Genomic DNA, 12,315 nt, shown 5'->3' on the forward strand with positions numbered 1-12,315 from the left:
CCAGAACTTTACATAAAAATTTTTAAAAATTCATTAGAATGTAACATATTCTGGCTAAGTTTTATCTATATACATTTATTTTCCCATTGGAGCAAAATATTTTGCATTTGTAAACCTGAATAATTTCATAGTCATTAATTACTCTTTACTCAATATGCTAACTGATATAGAGTATGATATTACAGTAGAGCATCGTTTATCCGAAAGCCGGTCAACCGAAAGCTTTCCGGTCGGAATGTGTCGTGCCGAATCGAACGTTTTTGATACTAGATTAACTTCTAAAGTATAATTTTTTTGTTTTTACATTTTTTAATATACAGGGTGGGCCAGCGAAAACGAAATGGCAGAGTGTTCGTGTTCGTCCAAGCAAATCACTCGGACAGGTCGATTTTATTCTCGAGGGGACATCTTTTGCAATAAAGTTTTTGCGAATCTGAATATTAACTAAACAAACAATTTTTTCGGAATAAATGTTTGTTTAGTTAATACAAAATAAATGAGTTTTTAAACTTTTTTGTTGTCTGTTGTATTCAGAATCGCAAAAACTTTATTGAAAAAGATGTCCCCTCGAGAATAAAATCGACCTGTCCGAGCGATTTGCTTGGACGAACACGAACACTCTGCCGTTTCGTTTTCGCTGGCCCACCCTGTATTTATTTTTGTACAAAATAAAGAAATAATTTTTAACGATACGAAAGCCTCGATTATTATTATAAAAATTTTCGTTAGGCTTAAAATCGACGAAAATTTGACACGAAGCGACACGCGACGGAGAAAAATTTCAACATGGGATGGTTGAAATTTCAACAAAATTTCAACATTTTTTCATACGTAATCGGTTATTCAAAAAATCGGTTATCCGAACGACCCCCGATCCCCAATTGATTTGGATAAATGACGCTCTACTGTAATTGTATTAAAAATCTTTCTACTTTAACATACAGTACAATAATAATAAAACAAATAATGAAAAAAATCTGCTTTATTGGAGTTCACTTTCATAAAATACAACAAAAGCATTTTCTTTTTATTTAAAATGAACCACGAAAACATTCTTAGCAATGCATTTAGATAAATTTAATTTTGTAAACAGTTAACAAAACATCAATTTTTAAAAATTTTAAATATTATCTGAATATTATATATAATATATATATTAAATCTATTAATTTTAAATAATTAGGTTGGAGATCAACAAGCTTCAATGTTTGGAGAATGTTGTTTTGATGTGGGTGAAATTAAATGTACAATGGGCACAGGTTCTTTTATTAATATTAACACAGGTAGCAATCCTCATGCATCTTACAAAGGTATGTTTTTATTAAGAATTTTTATCACATAAAATACAAGGTAATTTGAAAGTCTCTGTATATAAGCAAAAATGGTTCATCTAATGCAATCATTTATATTACAGAATATAAGTGCCATTTACCCGAATGCATATACAAATGCTTTCCTCTCATTTGAGGTGAATTACATCTGATGTAGTGTACTGTACATATGAATACGCATTAAAATTATGTCTTTTAGACTTTGTTTTATATGGAGACTTTTTGAATTACTAAATATATTAAAAATATTACAACTTTTAAATGAATATTTAATGAAAATTTATATGACTGCAGTGTTTTCCTTTTATAAATTTGAAGGATAAACTAAACTAGAATTATACTAAGCTATTTCTTATTCCGTCATTAATTTCTGCAATTAGCATGTTTGCTAATGATATAAGCAAAGTTTCATTTCATAATAAGTTTAATAATAATATAATAGCTTAAATTACAAAATAATTATTTATCTTCTAGACATGTTAGGAACTTTGTAATTTAGAACTAATATATAATTATATGGTTTACAATTTTTTCTACCAATGAGAGCTAACATAATGTTCATTTGCTCTTAACAGATTAATTGACATTGTCTTGAATGATTATAGGTAAATTATATTAAATGTAAATGTGTGTAATAATAATGTACGTGTATTTCATATATCAACTACCTTATTTGTTATATTGTTTCTATTCCAATTACAGAAATTAATGTTACTTTCCTGGCTATTATATATAACAGGAAAAGTATGATGATTGATCGAAAAAGATTTTTACGTTTTTGGACTCGGGACCTTGAAACATCGAGAAATACAAAAAAAATTTGGGGGTAATTTCTGTGTGGGGGCATGATTTTGTTCAACTTCTCTGAAGCTTAATAATGCCTGTATTTTTGTCAAAAATTTCTTAAATTTGGCAGGGAAGTTTGTTTATTAGGGGAATTAATGGCATTAAATTTTGGCGATTAAAGGTCGAGGGCGTGGGGAGATAAAGGGGGTCGTGTGTATCTCCGGTAAGATCGGACTTAACGATTTTACTTGTTATTAGCATTTATAATTTTTTTATAAAATCCTTTCCTACCCTCAAAATTAAGCTTTTTGCCATTTCATAATAATTAAAAATTTAAAAAGTTTTTTAATAAAATAGCATAGCAGATGGTGCCATCAAATGTTGCAGGGAGTTAAGCAACTCGTCGCTGGATTTTTTATATTACTGTTTATTTTTAAGCCAATGTCTTTCGTAGATTTTTCTAAACTACTACTGAAAAAGTAATACAACAGGTTTGTAATGATTAAAATGACTCCTTCTAGCAATCAACTTATTTCATTGTAAATTTCTATAATTTAAAAAAAGCTTGTAACTTTTAATAGTTTGCTTTAATTATTTGTGCATAACTTGATTTATTTACACTCATATTTTTCCGTATAAGGATAATTATTAATGATAATTAAATTTACTTTTTATGTGGTAAGTCCAAAGCACATAACTATACCAGTAATATCCAGCACATAATGTACTTACTAAAAATAATAAAAACAAATTCTTTTGATGATTTTTAAATTGTCTTCTTCGGGTTAAAAACAGTCGAACATCTACATGAAAATTTGAATGTCACTTTAAAAACACATGGAACAATTATTTCACTGATTGAAAAAACACCAATGCCAACAATGACAAAACCAAATATTTTTTTTAAGTAATAAGATTTAATTTAAAGTTGTACTTCAAAAATATACCTCTATGCTTTGGAGAAAGTTTTGGCAACTCTAATTTATGGCTATGTCCCAAAAATTAGCCTTCAAGTCTCTTTAGATGTTTCAGATTGGTCCAGTTCTTACTAGGGTGTATTAGACTTGGTTCATTTAGAAGTAACTTTATATCATTTTTGATGCAAACGTTGCTAATGCTGTGGTGGAGAGGTTTGGATAGAATAACTATGCTCCTTGATACACTTGTAAATAGATTGAGCCATTGCTCCTATGTAGACCCATTTTTTGTTGAATCTGTTTTGTATAAAAATAGAATACACTCCAGATGAATTTTGTATGGTTCTAGGCATTTCGTAATAAAGACAATGCAGTTGGGTTTCTCGTATAGGAGATACTAAGTTGATTTGTTCCACAATTTGTTTGTAAACCCTAGAAAGATGTAAAATCTGAAGATTGATATTTTGGACGAGGCTAAAAGGATACCCATGTTGTTTCGCAATGCATGCGATGTAGTTTGTTCACTCACTCCACCATCATCGTCAACAGAGAGATTGAAGCTACTCTTTTGACTAGGGCTTTGTAGGCTGACAGTTTACATATATAAGGGTCTTTAGATTCTGATGGAATGAATAGTAGTTTTTACTCTGGTTTTCTATAAACTTTAGTGGAAATGTGGCCATTTTTCAGTGTGAGAAGGATGTCCAGGAAATGAACTGGGTGGATGCTTTCTTGCTCAATGTGAAGGTGAAGGCCATAAGAGTTGTTGTTGATGGTTATTTAGAACACTGGATTAAATCAGGTTTCTGTTGCCAGATTTTGAGAACATTATCGACATATTGAGAAATGTCACGAAAATTATTTTTTGTGACTAAATTTATTATTGAGATTGCATACAAATTATTTTATCAAGATTAAATATAAATTGTTTTTTACTATATTAACTTTATTAACTCTTGTTGTTTGAAATAACAGATATAAAATATTCAGCTGCAAATTATTACAAGTGGATTGGAATATTTAAATTATTTATCTCAAAGTAAACCTATGTCTTACCGAATGATTGAATTCTATTCTTTATAAATTAAAATTATAAAGAATTGTATAATAGGTTGTTGATGTTAATTATCAAGTATGTGAATGTAAAAATTGAATTTTTCTGTTATTAGGAATTAATTATCTTGATATTTTAGTGATTTTTAACAAAAAACTCTAAAAAAAAAAAAATAACAAGAAAAACTTACATTTCAGGTCTTTATCCTGTAGTGGGATGGACAATTGGTGACGAAACTACTTATTTGGCAGAAGGAGGCACGCACGATACAGGAACAGTTATATGCTGGGCTCAAAAACTTGGTAATTTCATTATATTTTAAATTAATTCTTGTAGAAATGCATACACTTTTTATACTTGAAATATTTTCAATTTAAACAAGTTAGAGTAGGCTATAAGATAAAGCTATTAAAAATTGCAATGTCCTTCAAAATTATAATAAAATGTTATATGTTTGTTTTATTTTGTTTATCTTTTATGCAATTATGGTTTGCCTCCACATAGATGTGATATTTTTTTTAATAAGATTTTAAAATATAAATAAAACTTGTAATAGTAATATCCAAGTAAATTAAACATTTAATCAAATATTGTCAGAAGATTTTTTACATACTATAATTTTGCTGTATTTTAAATCAATTATTAGCCAGGCTAATTTGGTCTTAAAATTAGGTAATGCTTCCATCTTGTATTCATTTTAATAAATAATTTAGAAATATCTATTATTATTTATGTTGCTTGTACCACTGTGCTGATCTTTACTTCTAGATGTAATAATTTTAGAATCATTACATAATTACGTAGATTACGTTATTTCTAAGCTACCGAACGGACAATAATATCCTTGCAGTAATCTTTAAGAATATCATTATCGAGTGGCTCCTCCACGGCATTTAACTTGCCTTAACGTTTGTCTTATTATTTTGTGTGCGTGTGCATTTATAACAAACCCAAAATTATTAAGGTTTCATATATTATTTGTATTTGATATTATTTATATAATATTATAGGATTTCTACTTAAATTATTATTACAGTAGACTCATTAATTTGAACTCAGAGGGATGGCCTTAGATGGTTTGAATTAAAAGATCATCATTTCTGGATGCTACAGAACAAAAAAAAATGATTTTGACAACACATTGCCATCACATGGAAAGCAGAATAATGTTTAATCAATGAGAAGTACAAAAGCTCTGTATTGCCCACGAGAATCCACAAAAAAAACAAGTGCCTAGGGTGACCGTAAACTTTCGTGCTTCAACTAATTTAAAACGTTTTTAAACTTCATAAATAAATTAAAATTAAATTAATTAAATTTCAAAAATGGGAAAATGTTAATCTAGTTACACTTGCTCGATTCGAGTAAACGGGAGTCGGGACGATCGCATTTGAACTACCGAGAGAATTTTACATTGATTTAAATAGGAATTGAATGAGACTGGTGTCCAATTCGAATTTACAATTATTTTGATTACTTAATTTTTTAAATTTCTATTTTTGTTTCTTATAAGCACAATAATCTGTAACAGCATCGATGTACAATGTACAACTACTTTTCGTATGTTTGTCAAGTTGTGAAAAATATCTTATGACATTTCAATGAACAAGTTTCGTTTTAAAATAAGTGAGAGAAATATTAAGCAATATAATGAATATTTACATTTGTTAATAATGGAACATAAAATAATTAATATTTATTCGTTGTAAAACACTAACTTATTTCAAAAGTTTGGAATGGTTTTTATAAATATTCAATAATTGCATCAGTTGACAAAATAATATTAAAATTAATATTTTGTTGGGTGTCCCCTGACTCAAATAACTGCTTCGAATTGGAGGTAACGATTCAACAAGTTTGGCACATTTATCTAAGGTGATTTCACTCCATACTCTTCATAATAAAGCAATTAAATCATTTGCATTGCTGAATCTTCCTTATCTAATTGTCTTTGTTTACCAAATGTTCTCTATTGGAGATAAATTGAGTGTGGAGACCACCATAGAAGAATTTTCCTATCCTTCAACCAGTTTAGCACGTGTTTAGCCTTATGTGCAAGTGCATTAGCCTGCTGATAAATTTATCATCGGCATGTAACTCTTGTTTAATTTCAAGTATCGAAATCTCTCCATCATATCGATATACATATCGGCAGTGACAGTGTTTTTCAGAACAAAAAGCTTGCTAATTCCATTGGCAGACATGCACTCCCATACCATGACCTTAGATGGAAACTTTGCTGATTTTTTAACACATTAGGGTTTAAATTTCTCATCTTTACGGCGATAAATACGCACTCCTTTAACACCGAAGGTCGGATTTCCGATTGCCTATTGACCGCCAAACACATTTTTATTATTTTTTGTTTAGAAATGGCTTTTCTTTAGGGACTTGTAATCCATAAACTAATTCTGCCAGTCTTTGCCAAGAATGTGTCTACTACAACCATGTGTCAATGTTACTAGACCATTTTCGAGCTAAACTCAATGGCAAGACAAATCTATTGCAATGCAAAATTTGTTTAAGTAAAATATCAGGAGAAGCAGCAATTTTGGGTCAACCAGAATGTTTTCTGTGAGTTTTAATGGCTTTACCATCCTCTCTAGGATGGAGAAACCATTAAATTCCCCTTCTCTAATTCATTTTAACTAGCAATTTCCATTGGTATGTTTCCTTCTTTCCAAAGTGTGTCAATTTGAACCTTTTCTGCATCAGTTAATTGCCTTCCAGATCCCATTTTCACATACAGAAATGATAACAAATGCTTATGCAGTCAAATGCCTAATGTTCTACTAATTCAAATACATTGCATTGCATGCATTTTTATGCAAATTTCAAACTTCTGAAGTAATAATTATTCAATTGTAATGCATTAACTTCTGTAAAATTATTAAAGTATTGATCTTCATTATATTGTTTAATATTGCTCTTTCATATGTTAAAATGAAATGCGTTCCCAATTTGTTATTAATTTTCAAATTTGTTTATTGAGATGTAATAAAATGAATTTTTCGAAACATGACAAACTTGCAAAAAGTAGTCGTATTAGTATTTTTGATTTAATAAATGTTTTCATTATGAAAAAGGACTAAATATTTAAAAAAAAAAATTAACTGAAATTCAATAACTTTATTAAACTGAATAAAATAACTACAGTAATGCTTAAAGTTAAATATTTACAGGTTTATTTGATGATCCGTCTGAGTCGAGTGAAATTGCCACATCTATACCAGGTATTTGACAAAAATTATTTTATTTGTAATTAAAATAAATAACATTGATTGTTGGAATATGAGTTTAAACTTGTAAAATTTTAAATTTTGTTAATCAAAATCCCAAATCAAAAACATTCTTTAAATAAAATAAAAGTAATGAATTGTTAATCCAATCAATTATATGAATTGATTGCTAAGATATTAAGTAGCGATATTTACTAACTAACAAAAATTTTTCTCAATTACTAGTAATTCTGGTTGTCCAGATAGTCTATCGCACTTATTTGTGTGTTGGGTAATTTGCAAAGTTTCATTTGCGGTTAACGAATATTCCCGAGAAACTTTTGAGCAAAAACTGTCATACTCGGTAGGCTAAGTTCAAATTCAATTCTTGATAGTTTCAGATTTTTTAAAATAAAAAAACTCTTCACTGCAAACATTACTTGATCTAATTCCCTGAGATTTTTGTATAGACGGAATGGATGGAAGATTTTATTTGTGTGATGAAAAGTGCAAACACAAGGAATGTCATTTCACTTACTAGGGATAGTATGTCTAGATCAAAAACACTTTGTGCTGTTTACACATGTGCAAAAAGTGCACCGAAGTGTAAAGAGAGATACTTGAAAAATCTCTAAATATTGTATAACATTTGTGATTTCATCAATGAATAACTTTAACAAGTAAAAAATCAATAATTTAATCTCCATTATCGTGCTAAGGACCATATATTAAACTAGTGGCCAAAAGTTTTTGTTACAGAGATTTCAAATTAAAATTTTAGTAAATTAGTTAAAGTATTCTTCAAATTCAAACCGGACAATAACTATGAATGTTTTAGTAACCCACATCCAATCCAGCGGGGTAATAACAAATCGGTTCAAATGTTTTTGTTCCGCACCAAAGTTTTGGTTGTTCCCGAGGAAGGGAACAACCAAAATCTAAAATGTAATGCTAATGTACCGTGGAATGCGACTTTAAAACCCCGATCCCACAGAATTCGAAGGTCGAATGCCGATTCGTCGTTACCCTGCCGAATTTGGATGTAAGGTTACCGAACTGTTTATGTAAAAGTATTTTGGTAACTACAATTCTTCTAATAATATAGTGACCATAAGTTCTTGTACATAAAGCCATATTTTTGATGCCAAAATCTTTTAGATCAAATCAGACAAAATCGAAAAGTTACATACAGAAGTATTAGAAAAATTGCAACTGCACTTATAATTTTTGAAATAATTGTCTTGTTTCATTTACATAAAATTTGTTGTGTGTGGAAACATGCAAACAAGTTTTATATTTTATTTATTTACATCTTTAATTTCAGGTAATTAAGATACTCTACATAATCACATATTTTCTTTTATATTGTTACAAATGTTTGTTTGCAATACAAAAATCTTTTTTAAATCATTTTTAATAGTAAAAATATACAATAGAGTGTCATTATCTAAGATAATTGGAGCAGAAAAATTTCGACTAACCATTTTTGTTTTCAAGATAACTGATCACACCTGATAGAGAGAAAAAAAAAATTAACTTTAAATTTCTATGCCTTAATATTATAAAGTAGAATTACTGTTTTAGAAGCCTGTGACTTGTTATTAATCATACTTTAGGTTTTATTTATTATAGCACAAACAGAAATGAGATACCTTGGTACAGTTCATTGACAATTGTCATTATGTAAAATCTTTGTAATTTCTGGAATTAGTACACTCAGAATTCAATTTCAGATCACCTGTACAATAATATTGTAATATTAAAGAACTGTTTTCATTCATTCATTTATTTATTTTCAGATTCTGGAGGTGTTTACTTCATTCCGGCTTTTAGTGGATTGCAAGTAAGATGAACATTTTTATTTTCTTTTATCTAATATTAAGTTAAATAGTCTGGTTTCTAGATTAATTTATGGAGTTAAAGATTTTTAAAAATAACAATCATATCATAGGTAATAAATAATCTAAAGAAACACCAAATAAGTGGATTCCATAGATGTGTATCACTGCTAAAAGCTTTCCAATTAGGTTTTTGTAGCCTTAACTTGTTGTTTCAGCTTTTAAGTCCTCTTTAGACAGCAAATGTTATAATTGAATCATATACTCTCGTTTATATTTCTGATGTCCAAAAATCTATGTCATTACTTCTATCAGCAGTTCAACAGGCTGCATTCTGTCATTTTTTTCTTTTCTTTAAATAATAATCTATTTTTTTCTAGTGACATTTTATGTTTTCAAAATTTATAACAGTATAAAAATTAAAAAAAATGCTTTGGATGAATTTAAAGTATTATTTGAAACTGACCCATTGCTACCAAGGGAGAGAGCATTGTTTAAGAAAATACACACACAAAAATGAATCTTAATGTATCACCAGTACAAACTTTGTCAAACATTTTTTGATTTATAATAGATCTGCTTCAGGTCTAGATTGCTTCACATTATTTCACAACATACAATCTTACAATATTTCAAATTTAACACGTTGACTGCCACGTGACTTTTTAGGATTCTGTTGTAAAACGCCAACTTAATTTAATTATATTATATTATTAAAAACTCTAATCAGAGTATATAGTAATAATCAAATAGCATATAGAATGTGTTTTTCTTAAAATAAAGGTATTACGAATTATCTCGTAGTTGGCTTATGTAACAGAAAGCTCTTCGCTAAAGCCAAACTACGAGTTAATTCGTGCACAGACACGATTCGTCCTGTCACTTCGCTACAGCCAATCGGAGATGTGCGTCTAAATTCATTAGTAATAAATCGGATATAGAGGCGAGCACATCACATTTACGTCTTTTTTGAGTGTGTTATTTTTTATTTATTTTTATAATCAAATTATAAATATCCCAAAATGGATAAGAAAAGACCACTGACTAAAAAACAACTTGATTACTACACTAATCTAAGTGATTCAGAATCTGACAAAATTTTTGGTGAGGATGGGGGAGTTTATTTGGCAGCGAAATGGTCCTGTTACTGTATGTAAATGGAAAGACAAACGAGAAGTCCTTACCATTTCAAACATGCACGTTGTTGAAATGGTAGAGGTGTTCAATCGCAATGGAAAATGTTCGATGAAACCGAATATAATTCGAGATTATAATCATGGAATGTCTGGCATTGACGATCAGATCAAATGCTATCGTACTACACAGCTCTAAGAAAGACTATTAGATGGCCCAAAAAGGTTGCATTACATATTATAGAAATATATATACATAATGCGCACAAACTCTTTCAAAAAGCAACTTCTTCTAAAATAAAACTTATAAAGTTTAGAGAAGCATTCGTCAAAGCGTTGATTGGAGAAGAGATTCAACCAGTTTCAAAAAAAATTAAATTGCAGAAGCTTCACTATTTACAGAGTATCCCATCTACTCAGAAAAAACAACATCTGACAAAGCCATGTCGAATTTGTACCAAAGCTAAAAAACGCCGAGAAACGCGTTATTTCTGTCCAATCTGTCTTGAGAAGCCAGCCCTTTGCGTAGAAGATTGTTTTAAAAATTATCACAAACAATAAAAATATCGTTTTGCTTTTGATTTTGAATAAACATTTTATAATATTTTCTGTTCGTTTAAATTTATATTTCTGTTTTATAAATTATCACAAACAATAAAAATATTGTTTTGCTTTCGATTTTGAATAAACTTTTTATGATTATATTTTCTGTTCATTTATTAATAAATGTTCTGTTCATGTAAGCCAAACTTGATTTTTTGTTCTTGCCCCTGAAGCTATCTATTCATATTTACACTGATATACTACGAATTACATCGTAGCTGCACAAATATGGCAAGGAAACAAACTACGATATAACTCGTAGGTGGCGTCCTAGGCAGAAACGGTAACTACGAGTCATCTCGTAGATGGCAGTCAACGTGTTAATGAATATTGTGTTTTTTTGCAAACACAACCCCGGGTACTTTTTTGAGACCTGTTGTTAACAAAGCCAGGTTATCCACCTGTTTATTATGAGAAAAAAATACACTACTTACTAGCACAACATCTGAAGAACAACAACAAACTAATTGTTAAGGACACACGGGAGTTATTTTGGGCTCGAGCGTTAAGTTTTTTTTATCTTGCCCGAGTTATCTCGGGAGCAAGCGTTAGGGGACCGAGTTCCCGATTAACTCCCTAAGCTTTCCATATATGGTCTTGACTTTCGTCTAGCTAACTCGATTCTTGAGATTAAGGAAGGAAAGACAGACAGACACAAGAAGGAATTTCTAGGTCTACAATTTTTGAAAATTGCAGCACAATCAAAAAAAGATACTGTCATTTGAGTAATAATTGTATGTGCATTTTATTTAAAAATTACTTATTAAAACTAATTCAAATCTTCCTGTTTCAGGCTCCATTTAATGACAATCACGCTGCATCTGCATTTATTGGCTTAAATGCTAAAACAACAAAATGTCACATGGTAAGGGCAATATTAGAAGCAATAGCATTTCGAATCAAACAGCTGTATGATATTATGGAAGAAGAAGCAGATTTTACATTAAAAAACATCAGGTAAATATATTTCATTTGTTTTTTAAACACATTTGGTTTGTTTGGAATGCAAGTTTAATGTAATGGCTAAAGATTTCTTTTATTTAAAAGTATAGTTTTGAAGAAATCTTTTAAAATTGCTTTCATGTACTACAACTTAACCAAATACACTTAAATTAAATCATTTTCTTATTAAAAAAAAATGTGCTTAATTTATCTTGACCTTTTCACCAATAGCTGGCATTATGCAATAAAAGTAAATGACTTATCTCATCTTGCATTTTTATAAATTTAGTAGACTACCCGTGACCTGTCGAGTCGCTTTTACTACTAAAAATTTATAAAGAATAGATGTCGTAATAAGTAATAATAGCATTTTCTAGATGCGTACGACCTCTGCATATCTTACTTTATGAAATGATTTTCCCTCAGAATAAACCTCAGAACATGGTGAGAGCCAATGCCGTAACCTGTGGCATGGAAAGCCTTTTTTGAAATA

General features: G+C 29.5%; 1 protein-coding gene across 2 annotated transcripts in view; it reads left to right on the forward strand.

Moving 5' to 3' along the window:
* LOC136989241 (putative glycerol kinase 5) overlaps positions 1 to 12,315 on the forward strand; it is a 50,980-nt gene that overhangs the window by 29,153 nt on the left and 9,512 nt on the right. For both annotated transcript variants that reach the window (XM_067287354.1, XM_067287355.1), the window contains 5 exons: positions 1,184 to 1,310; positions 4,286 to 4,390; positions 7,271 to 7,321; positions 9,106 to 9,149; positions 11,674 to 11,837. In XM_067287354.1, the coding sequence (XP_067143455.1) occupies positions 1,184 to 1,310; positions 4,286 to 4,390; positions 7,271 to 7,321; positions 9,106 to 9,149; positions 11,674 to 11,837 (491 nt within the window). The remainder of the gene's footprint in view (positions 1 to 1,183; positions 1,311 to 4,285; positions 4,391 to 7,270; positions 7,322 to 9,105; positions 9,150 to 11,673; positions 11,838 to 12,315) is intronic.

The sequence above is a fragment of the Centruroides vittatus genome, unplaced genomic scaffold (genome assembly GCF_030686945.1).
Source record: "Centruroides vittatus isolate TY-2023 unplaced genomic scaffold, ASM3068694v2 scaffold_450, whole genome shotgun sequence".
Classification (NCBI taxonomy): domain Eukaryota; kingdom Metazoa; phylum Arthropoda; class Arachnida; order Scorpiones; family Buthidae; genus Centruroides; species Centruroides vittatus.